The sequence below is a fragment of the Haplochromis burtoni genome, unplaced genomic scaffold (genome assembly GCF_018398535.1).
Source record: "Haplochromis burtoni strain Fernald_Lab_line unplaced genomic scaffold, NCSU_Asbu1 Contig_6, whole genome shotgun sequence".
Classification (NCBI taxonomy): Eukaryota; Metazoa; Chordata; class Actinopteri; order Cichliformes; family Cichlidae; genus Haplochromis; species Haplochromis burtoni.
Window position 1 is genome coordinate 3,746,002 of NW_024582367.1, and position 19,533 is coordinate 3,765,534.

The window sequence follows — 19,533 nt, forward strand, 5'->3', positions numbered from 1 at the left end:
GGAAAGCTGGTGAGAAAAACTGACGTTACATCCGGTAATATGTTTCAAAATAAGACTGTTTACTAGGAATAAATGGCATAAGATTTTCATTCAAACATTTTCAGGCAAAGAAATTTTTAAAATAAAACTGAAAAAATAAATAAATAAAAGCGAACAAACAACAAAGTGCAACTATATTAAAAGAATATATCTTCATTAATTCAAAAAGGTTCAAAAAGAGTCCTTCAATAGTCCTGGGAGGTGTTTATTTGATTTGAGGGGTTATTTATTTATTTAATTATTTATATTTGATCCGCAACAATACTATTAACTCTTGAAGTTTTAAAATACAGAGACTGATTATTCTTTTTTTCATTTCAAATTATCATTTTGTGCATTGAACCTAAGTAGAAATTGCTTGGGGTCTAGTAGATTTCTTTTTTTTTTTACATTTTCTTCTTAATTTAATGCTAATTTAAATTATATGTTTATATTTAAATTCTATCTTTATATATTACAAAAAAAAAAGCATGAGTGAAGTTGGTTATCCGAGATTCACCTACCGTTGTGGTTTTAATAAAATAGCAGTAAGTTAAAAAAAATACTTATTTTATAAGTTTCTTTGGATGGAAAGGATTTATAGAGGACAGTGGTTAAACAATAGTAATAATGATCATAATAACCTACATCATTTTGCCATTAATCTGTAAAAGTTTGCCATTAGGGCAAGAGGTTTCTCCAGTATTCTGCATGTTGCACAGAAATTGTAAAAGCAAACATAAAGTGGCAGCAGGATGTTCATTTTAGAAGTCATAGCAGGACCAAAACGCGCACACTCTTAGCTTACAGTTTCTTTCGTACATCAAACAAACACTAAGGCATGTTATATGATCAGAGGGGGCGAAATAACAGAAACAACATGCTTTTACTTTGAAGCCCACTTGATAGCTTCCCGCTGTGAGGTGCTTTAGGTACATGAACTGCGATAAACTAAGCCCTTAACAATTACTCAAAGCTTAGCTTGATAAAACCTTAAACAAAGTCTTTACAACAAAAAGTAACGATTTATGTCATGGGAGATTGACCCCCAATTGACCCCATAAACCAGGTAATTCCACACAATGTAATATAAACACAGGTATGTTTGCACAACACCTGTACACGGACACACACTTTTATCCAGCAAGCCCAGTGTGACTTTCAGATGCCCCTAAATACAGAAAAATATGTCTCTAAAAGCTATTTGCAGCAGTCTGAAATATTTAACAGTGCATGTTTACCACATTAAAACACCACACTGTTTAATTACAGCCTATCAATCAGCAGATGGTACCGCTCTGATCGGGTTGTAAAGGGATCATAGTCCCACAGTACAGTTTTGTGATGAAGATAACGTACCCTAGATTCAAAGCCTGCTCCAGCACAACCAGTTCTTTGCTCTGTATTCTAAATATGTAGAACGAGGTCACACCTAACGAACCTCAACCCTCTCAGACAAGCTTTTATGCTCCAGAGGAGTGAAAGAAGGCTATATATGCACAGTCGCACAGAGGGTTCAGATCAAAAACAGCATCAAAACTCTCGTTCTTTTGGTTATTTTTAGAGCTGAACGCTGACTGATATGTCAGTCCAAAGTTAAATATAAGTCCACACAGAGAGAGTGATATATAGACATATAGATAGTCTCATAATAACACAAAATATGAACAGAAAAACTGTAAATAATCAAATCGTCCTGTCTGAATGCATGGTTGGAATAACCTGTTGTGTTTTACTGTTATAATATAACTTGAAATAATACATTTTTGAGCCATCTTAGTTCTGTCTGTACAAAATTTTATGGCAATTCAAACCAAGATGCACATAGCTTCCAGTTCTAAAAATAGAAGCCAAGGCAAATGTACATTAAACCTGTGTTCTTTCCACTGACCACAAGGGACCAACTCCTCTGATGTGACCATTAACCATGTGTGACAATCATGGTGACAATGTAGGATCAAGGGATAAAACTCCAGTCACAGGTTTAGCGACCAGCCAGAGACCATCTGGCATGGTCTCTGTCTGAAAAAGAAAGAAGAAGAAAAAAATCAGTTTCCCAACCAGTTGGGAGTACTTCCTGGAGTTTGATGGCAGTCATTGTGAAAATGATTGTCGGTCACTGGTCTGTGTGGTGTGTTGTGCTGTGGTCGTAGTTTGAATGAAAGTAACAGACAAGGATGCCTTGAAATCACATTTAAACAACTCCTAAGCGGCAGGAGCCCTGGGGCAGACAAGGTTCACCCTGAGTTCCTGAAGGCTCTGGATCCTGTAGGGTTGTCTTAGTTGATACACCTCTACAATTTTGCGTGGAGATCAGGTGGGGTACCTCTGGATTGGCAGACCGGGATGGTGGTTCACATCTTCAGGAAGGGGGACCCGAGGGTATGTTCCAACTATAGGGGGATCACACTCCTCAGCCTCGCTGGAAAAGTCTATGTCAGTGTGCTGGAAAGGAGAGTCCATCCGTTAGTTGAACCTCAGATAAAGGAGGAACAATGCGGTTTTGTCCCAGGTCGTGGAACTCTGGACCAGCTCTTTACCTTTTCAAGGATACATGAGGGGGCAAAGGAGTTTGACCAACCAGTCTACATGTGTTCTGTGGACTCGAAGGCATTCAACGGTGGGAGGTGCCTCAGGACTATGGGGTGTCTGGCACGTTGCTATACAATTTGATCCCTATACAACTGTTGCAGGAGCTTGGTCCGCATAGCTGGCAATAAGTCCGATTCATTCCCAGTGGGAGTTGAACTCCGCCAGGGCTGCCCTTTATCACCGATTCTGTTCATAATTTTTATGGACAGAATTTCTAGGCACAGTCCAGTGGTGGAAGGCTTCCAACTGGATGGTCTCAGAAAACTGTCTCAGCTTTTTGTAGATGATGTGGTTATGTTGGCTTCATCAGGTGGTGGCCTCCAGCTCGCACTGGAGCGGTTCGCAGCCGAGTGTGAAATAGGGAAGGAAACATCTTTGGAAACATCTTGACTGCAGTGCTATAGTACAACTTTTACTTATTTTTTCTGGTTTTGATCACACTTTTTCAGGTTTTACTGTCACAAACAAGGGTTTGCAGACAAACATGAAAAACTACAGGCAACTGTGGCAATCTGCCAGCAAGGTTTTTAGTGCAGCACCTTCACTTCATCCAGAGAGTGGGAGCAACCTCCAGGAAGCACTGCCAACCAGGTGGGGGATTTTTTCCCCATAACAGTATTGCATCCAGTTTGCTGGACAACTTTGGGTAAAGTGTGCATGACGTCATATGATAAAATTCAATAGTATGGGAACAGGGCACTTAGTTTCCTTGATTTGTGGCTTCAGTAGAACCTTTGCTTATAGATTAATGGGCTGAATCACTAGTTTCACACTTATCAAATATAGCACGATGGTCATGTTGCAAAGTTTGGTCCTCATTATTGTCTAAAAGAACAATGAAGCAGGGTATACTTTAGGGCAAGTCTAGTTTGTGACTGACAAGTTTCTACTCTATGGAGGTGTAGTGTCCCTCAGTTTTAGAGTCAGGTCTGTGATAGTTCCTTACCTCATAAAACTAAGATGGTAATGATGGTAGCATAAACCTTAAGATGGTAACTAGCTATGTCCAGCTCCTGAATACAGTTTATGGTATGGGCTAACTATGACCAACTAATCACTAGTACAGCCTCCAGAGTTGTCCCACTGTTTTAAAATGCAGCTGCAAAACATGCACACTTGTGGATGTGGATGTCTTGTGGGTTTGCACAGAAAGGTTTATTTACTTTTTTTATATGAAGAACAAATCTTTAAATTTAAATCACTGTACTCCATTTTGCAGGATTGTACATTTACTCAACTTTTTGACTTCGACTGGTGGGGCTACAGCAATCAGACATAATAGGACTGGAGGAAAAAAAACTGCCCTGCACTTATCTGGTCTCTAGAGAATCTGAGAAGAGTTGTTACAGTAATTGATAATTGTGTGTGGGTTGAATGCTGCGTGCCTGTTGATAATGACTCCCCGAAATCAGTGCGCTCTTCGCCACTCGAGCATGAGGACATTGTGTTCACATTGCTCTCAGCTCCTGCACGCATGTCCAAGATGCCTATCATTGCTCAGATCAGCAAATTATGCTGTGTTGGCTGATAATGAACCCTCCACATCCCACTGTGAGCTCATTTTATTCATGAACATGCCGGATGGAGGTAATTGGTGAAGAGTAAGTGGTCAGTGACGCTGCAACTCATTTCACTCAAAAATGGCCCCTATATCTCCGCTATTTGAGAGTCCATTTCCTGAATGTGAAACTGCAGTGCTTTCCATTATGATACATTAAGCATGAGCAAAGGAAGCCAGGAAAAACATTTTAAGGTTTTCCCAGGTGCAGTATAAAAGCATTTGTGTACTTGCGTGATATCCCCGTTTGTGCACTTTGCATTTGACTTACATGGTGTACGGTATTTGCAGCAAAATACACAGCAAGATCTCTGCAATTATTCTATGGTGACGCCAGTTTTAGCTCGTGTTTGCACACATAAACAAGTCTGATTAACTGAAAGATAGAAGAATGTAAACTGCCAGTAAAACAAATAAACACTCTCATTTCTAAATCTCCAGCAGGAAGGAAAATAATGAACTAACCAAAATACTGTAAGCACTCATCATAAGGAAAATAGGTTAGTCAAAGCAAAATGCATGAATGACAAGTAGGACAAGCAATGGGAATGACCTGCTGACGCATAAACCTAAACACAGTGCGTGTTTTATCTTCATCTGCTACGATCATATCATGTAGAGAGGGGGGAAGTAAACCACATGTCATGTGTTTGTACTCTTTGTCCTGCTTACCAGCCCTATGATTCAACAGTAAACTGAAAGATTGTTAATATAAACACCAACAGATGAAGGCCCCAAGCTGTAAGCAAAACGAGCTAAATCAAAATTGAATAATGTGAAACAGACATTTTTATGTCACTGAGTAATACAACTGACAGCAATTTATGCTATTTAGTTGACCAGATTAAGGGAAAATTCTGCTTCTTGGTATTCTTGTTCATTACACTTTGGGGGTTGGTGGTAACAAACAGCAGCTTGGCCAAATTATTACTTAATTTAAACCAAATTGTAACTTCAAACTTCACGTGATACACAGACATTGGTAGGCCAAATTTTGGAGGTTGGCACGTAAACTGTGTAAACTGACATGTAAACTGATGTGTAGGCTTCTAAAATTCGAGCATATTTTCACATGAGGACAACTTCACAACGGGGGGCCCTTGAATCCGGGACCCTCCTGCTAACCACTCTGTCACCATGCTACCCAGAGTACTATATACCTTTGAGATAATAAATAATTTTACTTTTAACCTCTATATGAGCTTTCAAAAACCTTAATAACTTTTGGTGTGATTAACCAGAAGTCATGAACCATAATAGTAATGAAGGCAAATTTGGTATGCTAAATTAGGCTAGAAACTAAGGAATTGACCTAAGAAAAGACTAAAAGTAGGGGCACAGGGTGATGTATGACATCTAAACTATGAGTCACACTATGAACATTGAATTTATTTGGCTTATTTACCCACTAGACATCACAAAAAGTGTACAGAGCTAATAAGAGTGATAATTACTCAAGTTACACAATATTAGAGCCATAGTTAAGAGTTTCCTGAACCCTTAATTTTTTTTCCCTTTGAGTCCATGCTCCGCGAGTTGGACCACAGTATGAGAATTGCAGGTGTAGAGAGATTATCAGTCTGTTATGGTCTGGGTGGTGGTTTCACCAGACAGTTTAACTTCAGCAGATCTAAGTTTCTCCTGACAGCTGTGTGGAAGGTAGATTTAACAGATGGAGGGTATATGGATAAATTAATGGACGACTTGACTGAATTAATGATTTTTTTTCCTTTGCATTTAAATGAGAAAAAAATACAATCAAGGATCAACCCAAATCACACTGCTGTCATGCTGTTGAAATGATCCTATAAAATAGGATAACATAGGCTTATGTCACTAATGCATCCACCATCTTAGCGTTTCCATTTCTTTAAAGTTAACAATACAGGGATCTAGTGTAACATAACCAAACATCAAGCGAGGAAAGATCTCGTTCCATTGCATGATAATCTGTTAAAAGGCTAAGCAGAGTCTTCTTAACTTACAGGTTCTTTGTTCTCAGTCTGGTGGTAAGGAAGTAAAAGGCCTATCAGGCCAAAGGGGTAGAGCTATGTACACTGCAACCAGACAGGTAACAGGATATAATGTAAGCTGGTGTAGTGAAGCCACAAAGGGTTTTGAACTTGTGATTTTAACACAATTAAGGATTCAACAAGTTTGTTGTCTTGATAATATTGCATCAAATGGACATAGAGTAAAACTAAATTGAATTTGTTACATTACAGTAACAGGTTATAACTGTTTAATAACTACATTACTAAAAAATTATTACACTTAAAATGATGTCAAGTGTATTAAAATGGGTTTCAACAGCTACAAAAACAAAAGCCTGCACTGCAAATGTCTTTAAGTAAAAGGAAAAAAAAGAAAATATATCCAAAATACAGTACTATACTCTCAAAATACTGCCCAGAGTGAGAAAGGTGATGTAATGAAAATTGTGATGGACAGAAGATGAGGTCAAGCAGTGGACCATATGTCAACAGAAGCTGTCGTTGTTCTTATCAGTCACCCACATATGGTTGATGTTGAGCGCATGTTTCTTATGCTTGTCCTAACCAAGGACAAGTCGATTATGAATATTTCCACATGTGCTGTAATAGCAAAGCAACCAGTCTGCATGTGTCCCTCCTTGTCTTTACTAATCTTCAAGAAACAGATGCTATGCACGAGCAATGTGTGAAGTATTTCTGAAGCATCGAATGCATAGTCAGAGGACATCGCTTGATAGCATTATTAATGTTTCTGGCATTGTTCCACAGAAGCTTTGCATTATTATTTTCTCCAGGAATTCAGCTTCCTTTGTCATTGTTGGCTGGAGCTGTGAGGTGCCAGACTCCCTCAGCCATCTAATCTCAGCATCTGTGTGCCAAGGGAGCTGCTTTGTCATTTACTGAATAGTGCACTCACTTTGATCCTCATTATCAAACGTTGTCCTTTTGTAATTGAGGAGCTTAATTAAAATGTACAATAATTTGATGGAGAGCATGGGGGGAATATTCAGTAGAGATGAAAACCAATCTTCTCTATCCATCCATCAATCCACAGTTGCTGCTCTCTATTTTCCTGCACAGTGCCAAACTGATGGCCTTTAAAGACAACATGCAGGATTCATATGTGTCCCCTGTTTTTTTATGTGTCTTTAAGGAGGATAGTCCACAGTTAGATAATCAGCTTAACCGACCATGCTTATGCTGATAATGCTTCAATTAACTGCTGTGGTTTCAGTGCTCAGGCGCTCATGAAGCAGACAGCCAGTGTGTGCACACAGTCTGAGAAGATTAGGTAGAGAGGGGCCTCCTTTCAAGGTGGCCATGCAGACGGCTAATTTGAGAGTGAATGGACATTTTCTTTGGCCTGGCTGTGGAGTATGCCCAGTTGGCTGTTCAGCAGAGCTGTCCCCATCTTGCTCTCTCTCTCTCTGTCTTTCTCTCTCTCAGGCTAAATTAAAAGAAAGTTTGGTGTGAGGTGCAGGGGCTCTGCCAGGAGCCTCACTTGTCTCCGAAGTAGGACACTAATTCTGACCACTTTCTGAAGAGGAATGAGGCCCTTCTCTCATTAAAATCAGAGATGCTTGCCTTTCAAAGCGCCATTTAACAGTTTCGTCATCCATTCGCTTAGCCACCGACGCCACATTCCTGACCACAACCACAGCACCTCCTCTCTTATTACTGCTATTATGCTCTTACTGTCACCCCACCTACCCTCTCATTTAACCTTTTTGAGTTTTATAGCAAATACAAGAGGCAAAACTGCCACCTAAGATTGTGCACCCTCCCCAATCCCCTCGGGGCTCTTGAATAGCCTCCACACCCTTGGTGCCAGGGCAGATTAAGCCCCTCAGCACTCTCTTTGGCCAGATCTGGGTGTTACATAAGAACAGGGCATGCTGGTGACTCTCAAAAGGTTTTCCTCTCATGTTTAAAAGCCAGTCGAGCACAGTGAGACGGCAGGTGTTTACAGTACAGCTCTGTCACTGCAAGTGGGTGGTCAGCTAAATGTCTGTGACTAATTCTACATGACAGTTAAGCATATCAGACATCAAAATTTTTAAAAAAAAGAAAGAAAGAAAAAGAAAAAGAAAAAGAAAAAAGAAAGAAAAACAATATTAAATATATTAAGAAATTGTTATTGAAAAATATTAAAAATAATATTTAAAAAATTTTATTTTTTAAAAACAAAAACAAAATAACAACAAAACAATGCCTATAAAAGAAATTAAATAACAGGAAATAAAGCGAATTTTTGACTGAAAATTGTCGGCTGAAGCTTTATCTTATAACACCTGCCTTTTTTTAACAGAGCATATTCTAAATGGTTACATTTTAAACTAGAGTTCACACAAAAAAATAATAAAGCAGTTATCCATGGAGTATTATAAAAGAGACGCAAATGAGAGTATGCAGTAAGTAAGTAGTATTTTTGAGGGTAATGTTTCACATAGCTGCAGGGTGGGTTAAAATTGCTTCCTAACTAATTCATTCAATGTAATAATTTTCTTTTGTGTTTATTTACCTTCATAACAGTAAGCATGACTAATGTTATGAATCAATATAATCAATGAATGAATTAAAATTGTATTGATTCATTCATTTTAAGACGTATTGATTTCTGTATCGTTTTCTCTCTGTGTTTGTGACCCTGTTAATTTCTCCTAACTAGAATCCTTGCTAAAATTTCTGTATTAATTTTTGCCCCATTGTGCAAAACACTTTCATTCAAAGTAGGTCTGGAAAATAAATAAATAAAAATGACTTGGACGTTGCTATAGAATGAAGACAAATACCTAAGCTATTAAAAGGAGGATAAAACTGATAAATAATACTTAAAATCACAAGGCAATGTAAATAGGAATAGAGAAATTGATACAGAACCAAGATCAATAAGAAATATAAATATTTAATAATAGCAACTGCATGAATGCAGGACCTGATGTGAGACATACTTACCCAAAAGCCATACATGCTCATTGACCTTTAGATGTTTGTAGGTGAACTGCTCTGACTGCCACACACAGAGAAGCAAAGCACTGCAGGCATTCTCCAAAGGGTCCAGTTCACCTTCGACAGCATTTTCCTCCACCTCACAAAGGTCTGCAACCTTCAAAATCTCTACATTTCCTTTACGTCACACATGTGCAAAGGTGCATTAAGTATTAAACAATACTAACACCAAAATAGTCATGTAGAAAATTGTCATTCAGTAGCTTTATTTCACAGAGAAATACTTCCTAAGAATATCCTTTGTAACTGGATGAATTCATCATTCAATTAACTTCTTTATTGGTAATAAAAAAAGATTCAAAATATATTTTAAGTTTCAAATAATGAGCTGAAAACTGTGCTCCTTCATGATGTGAGAGTACAGAGAGGAGAATGTGAGCTTGGTTATTAATATACACAGCAGCAACAGCAGGCATAGTGTTGGCTAATGTGGGTCAAACGTGCTGAGTGCACGTGAGTGAGGGGAGTAAACCCCACCTCCCTCGTGTCCTGACACCACCCGGGGGTGGTGGGGCATCTTGAATCAGCTGTGAGTCTGAAATGGCCTCTGGTCCATCCGCATGCTACATGAGTCCTGAACACGCTCTAACTGCAAAACCACAGAGAAATGAGGCATGCACTTTATGGCGCTATAATGGGAATGGTTTCTGTTTATGAACATTTAAGATTTATAGCCAGTGCCTCTAATGCAAGGACAGGAATGTGGTGATTCTGGTCTGGCCTCCACTTTTGCACTTGAATGGATGGAGAAAGTTACTGTTTTAAAAACAGATCTTTGTAATGTCACAGACTCAGTGTACTGTTGAACTTGCTCTACATACTCAGTGTGCCCCTTCTAGCACTTGGTGTTCTCTCAGCATGTTCTGTGACACTTTCTATTCTACTGTGAGTCTGGCTCAAATAATATTTCCTGCGATTGGTTCTAATGGGGTTTATGGACTAAAATGGCATAAGGAAATGTTTTGATATGTTTTAAAAGTGCATAGAGTAAAGTATAAGTGAATGGTAGCTGGTAAGGATGCAAAATGAATCCTGCACCGAGCTTTTGTTTGGGAACTTTTGATTGCATTGTATTGTATTGTTTCCTCAGATGTAATAAAAATCTAAATGTTCAAGTCTTTATGATTACAAAAAGGACTTCTCGTTCACATTGGCTTAAGAACTAAGAGCTTAGCTGTTGTGTTTTTGTTTGTTTTACCCTGGACACAGTAGTGAAAGAATAACTAGGTTCTAGATACAGAGTCTGTATGATGATGTCTATCTCTTAAATGTAAATTATTTGCGATATTGTTATGTATCGTTGAATCTTCCTCATGAGTGAGAGAAAAGTGGAGTAGGAGACCATCAGATGGATTGGGGGGTGACTAAATGGAAGGTTGGTGGGTTGATCTCTGGCTGCTCCAGTCTGTGTGGCAAAGTATCCTGACTCAAGTGTTCTCGCCGATGCATTCATCGGATTTTTGTAAAACAAAAAGTAAACAAAACGAGCTGCGTGATTCAGGTTAAGTGATATAAAAACAACAAAATCCATTACCAGGGAAGATTCTGTAAAAATAATGTGTAGCGATGATAAACTGACAAAGACTTAAGGAACAGACACAGACTAATTACAGAACAAGGATAGGTGAACTCAATCAGTCACTGATGGCTCAAAAAAGATCAGAGAAGAAAAAGCACAAAAAAACCACATGCGGACCTTCAAAATAAAACAGAAAGTAAACTGAAAAAAGGAGCAAGACCAAACTGTGGGGGACAGACAGAAGGGAACACAGGAGACACGAAAAAGGAAAATTGAGGACAATAATAGGAACCAAAGATAATACAAGGAACATGACTCTATGAAACTAATACTTTAAACCTAACCAGGAACATGTTTTTGTGGTTGCACTGTTGCCTAATTTATCTAAAAATACCTCCAAACTCTGTTGTGTTCTAGGCTGACTTTCCTGCAGTGAAAGTCCTGTCATGGAGGCCAACATCAGCAGAAAAGCCTCAAGAATATGATCCCAAGTTCACCGCAGGACCAAAGCCCCCAGCTGATTAACTCTGATTGAAGGTCCTGAAATTACCTCCAGACTCGGTCGAAATAGTTGAGGTTTAATGAAGGGCAGCTAATGGGGCGGAGAGCTATGCCTGCATGTCATGCATTCATCGGATCATGCAGGGAGCAGCATGCAAGTTTATTTCTCCCTGACTGATGTATAGCTTCTTGTTCCGTTTTTGTGGTGTGGGCTGGCATTTTTAATTCTGACAGCTGATGATGTTTTTATTAGAAAGATAGGAAGAGGATTTATCAGCAGCTGAAACATCTTTTCTCGGCCTCATTTAATTCACATCCTTTTGGTCCCTGCACTGTTTGTTGCCTTCATGATTAAAAGCCTCATAACTGGAGTTGTTTCATCTCCTCCCCTCTCCAGATGGCAACTATTTGAATAGGCATGCAAAGCTCTGATCAGCACAGGCCATTCACAACAAAAGAGAACAATCAGACATAGAGTGCTGTGCTGCTGCACAAAGGGATTCTTGTATTTAATTTGGATTTTCACCACCTGTTTACAAGAGGAAAAAGAACAATGAAACTCTAGATATTTTTAAAAGCTTACTTGGAAGAGGATCAGTAATCCTATAGCTTATGACTGTACATTCATGTGTCTGCATTCATTTAGCTCAGTTGTATTTTTTTGTGCATTTTTGTGATTTTTAAGGAGCTGGCGGGCGACACAGCCACCATCATCTGGGTGCAGTAATGTCTTAAAACACAAAGAGCCCCATTCAGAGATCTCTCGGGCCATATCCCACACCCACACAGTCAAAAGGACGCACGGACCCATCCAGCACACAGCCTGGAGTTATTATGGCGAGCAGTGTGTACTTACACAGCAGTAAAACATTCACAGAAAATATTCAGCATTAACAGAAGGGTCAGAAAAGCAGAAATGAGAACAAAATGATGGAGCTTCTATACAAAGACCTGTCTCCCTCCTGCTGTCTCATACGCAGTGATTTAGGTTCATCAAACACACACAGGAATTATTCCTACAGCTTACAACAATATTTTACAGTTTCAGCTATCCGAGAAGCTCGAGGCTGCGCATACCTCGTGTAAGATGAGTCTGGTGCCAGGAGCTTCCCTTGGACTGGTCTGTCAAAGATGGAGCCAGCAAAGAAATCAGAGGCAGACAGAGAGGCCCCAGTGTCTGCGAAGTCCACACCGAGGCAAACAACAGGACAAAAGTACTAAAGAGCAACTTCACTCATTTTTACTAAAAGTAAAAAGCTGTACAAAACCCTTTTCCTGCTCCAGAGTTTGTACAGGTTTTAAAGGAATAAATAACTTTAGTAAGAAAAAAGGAAACTCTCAACAACTGAGTTGCATTTTGAGTAATTCAGGCACTTGGTTTGAAAGATTTTGAAGACAAAGTAGGCATGTTGTTATACATATGTATGACATTCAGGTTAGATTGATATTTCATAAGTCATAGCAAAGCTATGCATCTGGAGTGCAAAGACTGCCTCAACATTCCCATAATCCTAAGGTGTTACATATGGAGGACCAAAGCAGTCAGTCAATCAGTCAAGTTTATGCCACAATCACCTGAGGAGTGGACTTTCCAGCAAATTCACTCCAGTTTCAAACAGTCTAACACAAAGACAAAGTACAAGAGTTACACCACCGACTCTATAGATCTCAGTTAGCATGCTAAACGTTAAAGTTCATGACTGCACAATTAGAAAAAGACTGAACAGCACGGCATGTTTGGAAGTGTCACCGAGAAGAAGCCGCTTCTCTCGTGGCTGGTTTTTGTGTGCAAACCTGCATCTGTATAATCCACAGGACCTCTGGAACAATGTCCCGTGGACAGATGAGACCAAAGTGGAGATGTTGGCCACAATGCACAGCATTATCAGCACAAACAGCTCAACTGTCAAAGCACAGCAAAGGAGGGTTGATGATTCAGGCTTGTTTTGCAGTTACAGGGCACTTTGTAGTCACTGAGTGGACTATGAATTCCTCTATATACCAAAGTATTCTAGAATCAAATGTGAGGCCATCTGTGAGACCAAAGCTTGGCCCAAATTGGGCCATGGAACAAACTCAAAGGATGTAAGGAAATCTACAGCTGAATAGATTAATCAAGGTGTTGCAATAATAGTCCAGTGTTTGCCTTTGGTGTTGGCCAGCTCGTTTTATATTGAAACATAAAGGAACTGTAAAAGAAAATACAGAAATACGAAATAACAGAAAAGAAAATATTCTATAACTTGTATCTATGTATCTAGTGCATTAAATTGGATTTTTTCATTATTCAGTAGTTAGTTTTTTTTCCATTTTGGCACCTTTGGTCCTTGATTTTACACTTGTGCCATTCCCACAGTGACATTTGATTTATTCAGTGCATATTTCAAGGTTGCAAATCACCAAAGGCCCTGGTATAAAACACACAGGCACTTTCATATCCCCACATTGAACCACTAATCCTTTAAATCATAAACCTGAAATTTATATGGGTTTGCAGTGACTGTGATAAAGTGCGACACTTCAGCCATCAATACGTCCTGCAGCAGCCCACGACACAGCGCAATGCAGACTTTCTTCACTTCTGAGAGCTGCTGATTCTACTCGTAACCCCACACCAGTGCAACTGAGGCAGGGTAGTTGACTTTACCCATGAAATATTCATAGGAAGATGTTTTAAAAACACTTTGCATTTATTTAAAGTCACCCACTCTAAATAATGCATTGTGTGGTGTGACATTGGAGAAGGCCAAGGTTGGACAATGAAGGGTAATTAACAGGCAAGTGTGCTAAAACCTTTAGTACTCTTCTCTTCCATACGTGGTATTTGAACTTAATTATCATTATTCAAAAGGCAGGCTCACAGGAGGATAAAAGGGAACAAACAAACTCTGAAACTCAGTCAAACAGCAAGGAAAGAGGGGTACACAGCTTGCTGCTTAACCAAAGAGTGCAGAATTAAACTACATTTTTCCTAACGTGCATAACTGAGCTTTGTCACGCTTGTAGTCATTTATAAATCAGACATATGGAACAAATCGTTAGCAAGTTGTTAAGGCAGTCGCTGCTGTAGCCGAGAGACGAAACTAAACGAACACATATGTCTGTAGTCAGTGATCACTGCCATTTGGAAATAGGACAGCTGATATTTGCTGCTCAACAATTATCTGAAGTTAACTAAACTCCAGTCTCTTAGCACACAACGCCCCCTGGTGACCACAGATAGAAAACGCAATCACAATCTGCATTAGAAGTTGTTGGGGGGGGTTTATTATAAAAAGCAACAAATCATTGTTGTACAAAAAGTCAGTAGAGAACACACTGTGGTAATGTGCAGGGGTTTGTATTATGCCTCTAAGCAGACAGTGATAGTGTTACCATCCCTATTTAATCAGTAGTTCCTGGCGTCACATTATTATTTCAATACGTTAAACAACACTTAACAAATTCAGTCTTACTACATTGAACAGAAAAGCTTTGAAGACTAGTTTAACACTTTGCTGTCATTATTTCACATTCTGTCTGTAACATGCTTCATTCCACGATGAAACACGTTTTCACTACCTGGCATATTCTGGATTCAGGGATGTTAATTCATACATTTCATATGCATGTTCATATTTATGTACTTGTATTTAGCTTTGCTGAACCTCCTGTTATTGACATACAACTGTCGAACATTATCTTTCATACAAAGAGTCTGGTTGAGGTTTAACATTCAAATCCCTGATCAACAGAGAGAATACTCTGAAAGTTCACTTCTGAATGGCTCCATTTCCATTTGCAGGACTTTTAACAGTTCGTGGAGTCTTTGTGTTTCCTTTCACTTTCTCTACCTTGTCTTTTTTAACCTCCTCCTTCTTTGACGCCGCTGCAGTGGCCTCGTCCTCCTCCTCGTTTTCCGGCTTAGTGTTGACCTTCCTCAGCTTGTGTTTTCCTTTGATGGGAGTGGAAAAAGTCAGCGAAGACTTGATGAAGTCCAGGGGGAAGATGCCCACGTCTCCATCAAAGCGGTTCTTGGTCACTTGCAGGGATCTGCGGCCAGGACACGTCACCAGCTTCTTTTCCTGCAGTATGAGGACGTTGTCGGCCTCTTGGCTGGCCTGGAAGGAGTTAAAAGTCAAGACGTGTCTTACTTAAATTGGAAAACTGCAGATTTGCGAAGAGAGCAAGCGTATATGCATTTTATTGAAACAGCAAGTCAAGAGATGTGCTTATTTATTAAAATGTTTTTAATGTTTTTTAAGAATCAAAATAGAATGATACCCATGCTATTTTGATGAGTATGAACAAAATTATTATTACTCTCACAATAACAACCTATCGATGCAGTGATTCTATTTTGGCCCTTTTAGTTCTCCTGTTAAAATATTTTAATTTGCGAATGCCAGATAGGGGAAATACCCACAAATAGGGTACATTTTTGCTGACCAGGTCACTGGTGACTGTGACAATGTTAAGAGGATAATTAAACATTGTACATTAAATGTACAGTATCTGTCTGCCAACAATTTGTCATTTTCAACTGTTCCTTCAGTATTTTCTACCAGACTGAACTGAAACTCTCACTGCCTTACCTTAGCAGAACCAAAGATTGATGCCGTTTGCAGTTCTCGGTCATCCTCTTCTTTCCTCGGATGAATGATCAGGGTGACATGACAGGAGCTGTTAGTGGCAAACTTCCTGAAAACCCCGATAATGTGGTCCTGGACTGCAAACCTGAGGTACATGAGAACATTGCATTTCCATACAGCATTAACACACCAATAACAGCACTAACATGACATCATCACACACCAGATAAACAACATTTTTTTTATCTTACTTGTCTACTGAAAGGTTTTCTTGTCCCATCATGAACTGTAGATTATCAATGACGACATGGTTGATATCATAGAGGTAGACAGCATGTTGCATTGTGTCCAGCACTGTCCTGCAGGCAAAATTGGACAGGAGTCAGAGGGTCTTTTAGTCCATTTAAAAAACTTGTTTACTCATTTAACATTTACTGACTGAGCAACCACACTCCAACAAGAAGTGATCAAACTATCAAGATTATGTTAAAAAACAATGCAAACCTCTTCAATAAAAGAACTTAATGGATCCCTGAAGTACTAATAAGACTTACTTGATGTTCTGCTGCCCATGGAAAGTCATGAAGTAAAGCGACAGCTCTTCAAACTTGTCTGCCCAGAAATCATACTGTTCCAGGTTCTCCTCCAGCCTCTGCATGGCGAACTGTGTCAGCATGATCTTGGCTAGACGGACATTGTTGATCTCAAAGCTGCCCCACAAAGTGTTGACACCCTGCATGCAAAGGTCCAGGGCCAACTCACTGATAAAGGTGGTTTTCCCACTTCCAGTAGGACCTGGTAAAGAAACATCATGATTGCGTACTGGGTTAATAAAGCTAGTACTTGTACTTTATATTTAAACTGGTAAACTAAAAAGCCATCATACTTCCAGACACTTTAATGAAAAGTAAAAACTTGGCCAGCTGTGAGTGTTTTACATCCTCTTCCTTTAAAGAAAGTATGCGGTTTGATTTTTTTTTTTTTATCAAATATTGTGGCTGAATTTAAGTCAGCCTATCTCCGGTTCAGGGTCCTTGAGCAGTGCTGCATGACTTCCACAGCTTTTTAGCATTAATTCAACTAGGTAATGCAGTGGGTCAGTGTTATAACAGTGATGATTCAATTTAAATGGCACACAGTGGGACACCAGGAAGTGGATTTTTTATTCACATGTTTGAAGTTCCATGATGAAATTGCAGATATAAAGAAGCATGTTGGGACTTTCACTGACTGATCCAAAAATAGCCACAATGCTGCAGAAGTCAGAAAAGGGAAAACAGGAGCAGTTTTGAAAGCGCTGCAGCACTGACAAATGAGACCATCTTGAAGAAGATATCATTCAAACTTCAATCAGGTATGGTTTTTGTTTTGTTGTTGAGTTGTGAAACTCGATCACAACTCAGGGCAGAACAATAAAAGACTGAATTTAAATCTGCTTGCTTACAAATTGGCTTTGATATTTGGCTACCTAGAAGTGGTGGAAGAAAGATCCATTATCCACAGAGATATTGATTATATGATGCTATGAGTTTTGTTTGTATCACTTTTAAAAAGGGAAGAAATGACTTAATTTTGGTTATGATTTCTTGGGATTTAAAAAAAAACAACTAATTAGTTCCTGAGTCTTAAAACATCATTATTAGTAACACAGTACCTGTAAAAACAGTCAGCTCTCCCTTGCGGTGTCCCTTCAAAATCCTGTTGAGCTCAGGAAACCTCGTCCACTTCACTCCAGCCACCTGATCTGTGTTGACGAGCTCCCCATAAACGTCTTCTCTGAGCTGCTTGAAGGACACTATGGACTTATGGGCCGCTGGGATCGAGGCTTTAATGATGTTGCTTAAGTTTTTACCTCGGGCCAGAGCCTCCACCGCACACGGCCGGTACTCACCGGGCCGCACAAGGGAGCAACGCCTGATGCCCAGCTTGCGAGAAAAGCTCTTTGATGCCTCCCAGGAGCGAATGTCTCCCCCGAGCCACAGAGTCACCCGCTTGAACTGCTCCAGGTAGGGCAGCAGGATTGGAGGAAGGCAGCTGACCCCGCGAGGAAGAGCAACACTCGGGAGTCCTGTTGCCTGACTCACAGCCATCGTGTCAAACTCGTGACCCGTCACCACCACCTCCGAGTCCAGACGTCCCACAAGAGGGAGGCCAAACAAGTTGTAATAGGAGTTAGACTTTGGGACTGTAGCTTCATTATATGTGACTTTGTCAGTTTCTGTTCTTTGAGCTGACAGGAGCTTGACCCCTTTTAAAGAGGAATCAGGTCCACCAAACCAGGGGAAAACCAGGCTTTTGGTTGGCTTGAATAATCTCACTCCAAACTTCTTGAGGGTTGCATTGGAGATCTTTGTGATCTGAAACAAAGCATTGACATTACTGCGCCAGATGACACTGTAGAGGAAAAGGTAAGGTCTTGTACATACACCACCATATTTAACAAAATAAATATATATGTTTAAAGTGACTTTACATTCAGGTACTAGCAGTCTCAGAGGATGAGAATGGTTGTGTATGTGCACATATGTTTGTCACAGAGCTGAGGATGTGTGTGTGTGTTAGTTGTTGCCGATCTTTGTAATCAGTGCAGGGAGATGTGTGGTGAGGGCAACAGCTCTGGGGAAGCTGTTCATGAGCTGCTCGTGTCATCTTTTGAATTAAGAATCACAAATTACACAGAATAATACCTGGAAAATGGTTTTAATCAGCTGAGCTTCATCCTCTGGGAGGTCAGTGAGTGGCACAGAGGTGGACCAGATCCTCTGCACCTCTCTCAGCTCCCTCTCTCTCTCCTCCTGCTCCTCCACACTCTCCGGATACCCCAGAAGCACATTAGGGTTAAGGGACTCTTCCCCGTCCTTCTGCATCACCTCCAAACAGTCCTGGAGGTCCTCCCAGCTCCCCTCCACCAGCGTGTCCTTGCACAGAAACTGTCCCGTGGTTTTGTCAATGAACAGGGAGAAGACCTCCTTCCTGGTTGACAAATCCACAAAGATGCTGGGAATGTGGAGGCAGCTGTAACCATCGTGGAAGGGAATATCTTTGGAGCGTAGATACTGTTTGATGTCTGTGACTGTGACTGGGGTCACAGGGAACTCTAAAGTAGATTTGGTGTCTTTTTTATAGCCTCTGGTCCCAGTGTGTGTCAGGAAGTAGCCTGTACCCAAAGGTATTGGAAATGGCCTGTGAAGCAGCCTCTTTGCTAGAGGTCTCAAAAATGGAGATGTAAGGCATCCTTGGAGGAGAAACCTTGGAGCTCCCACCTGCAAGAGACAGGTGGAGCTCCTCAGCAGCAAGCCTTTCCACATTGGTTATGTGGTCAGCACGTTGAACCTGCAAAAAGACACCAAGACATGAGGAAACCAGCAGCCTAATATAGGAAAAGCACAGCAAAGTTTTGGGGTGACCTAGACAGTCAAATTAAGGAGAGGCAGAAAACCGTTATTTTCTTGTCAAACGGAGACGTACCGAACATGAAAATTATCATGGAGGCGTATGAAAGCATCACTCAAAAGTTAGTGGCGTTTAATAAAACATGAGGCCGAAAAAGAACAACTTACAGTCTCTGATATCTGTCCTCCTCTCCTCCCATGCTCCACTCTAACCCGGGCTTTTCGGTGCGTTTCCAAAACAAGTCCGTGTGAACAATACGGAAGACTAGATATTCGGAAAGCTAGACTAACACATATTTACCTTTTAAATTATACTTAACGTGATCATTTTTATAGTAGAAAATAAATGTAATGGTTGGACGTTTAATTTGTCAACGAA

General features: G+C 40.1%; 1 protein-coding gene across 2 annotated transcripts; it reads right to left on the reverse strand.

Annotated features, from left to right (window-relative positions):
- Positions 1 to 12,955: 12,955 nt before the first annotated feature.
- Positions 12,956 to 19,514, reverse strand: twnk (twinkle mtDNA helicase). Of its 2 annotated transcripts, none has more exons than XM_005913600.3 (7): positions 19,323 to 19,514; positions 18,450 to 19,095; positions 17,417 to 18,119; positions 16,317 to 16,557; positions 16,014 to 16,121; positions 15,766 to 15,907; positions 12,956 to 15,291 (listed from the first exon to the last, which is right to left on the reverse strand). In XM_005913600.3, exons 2-7 carry the CDS (start codon positions 19,068 to 19,070, stop codon positions 14,944 to 14,946), a joined length of 2,163 nt encoding a protein of 720 aa, XP_005913662.1. In that variant the 5' UTR covers positions 19,071 to 19,095; positions 19,323 to 19,514; the 3' UTR covers positions 12,956 to 14,943. The 2 variants fall into 2 exon arrangements, with proteins under 2 accessions (XP_005913662.1, XP_042079905.1); XM_042223971.1 differs by lacking the exon at positions 19,323 to 19,514 and adding an exon at positions 19,231 to 19,308.
- Between the last annotated feature and the right edge of the window lie 19 nt (positions 19,515 to 19,533).

Excerpts from the sequence above, each read along its gene's own strand:
- twnk (XM_005913600.3), bottom strand. The coding sequence starts at position 19,070 with ATGTGGAAAGGCTTGCTGCTGAGGAGCTCCACCTGTCTCTTGCAGGTG. Across the intron at positions 18,120-18,449 it reads TGATTAAAACCATTTTCCAG|ATCACAAAGATCTCCAATGC; the intron begins GTATTATTCTGT and ends GCTTTGTTTCAG. Across the intron at positions 16,558-17,416 it reads AGAGCTGACTGTTTTTACAG|GTCCTACTGGAAGTGGGAAA; the intron begins GTACTGTGTTAC and ends TTTCTTTACCAG.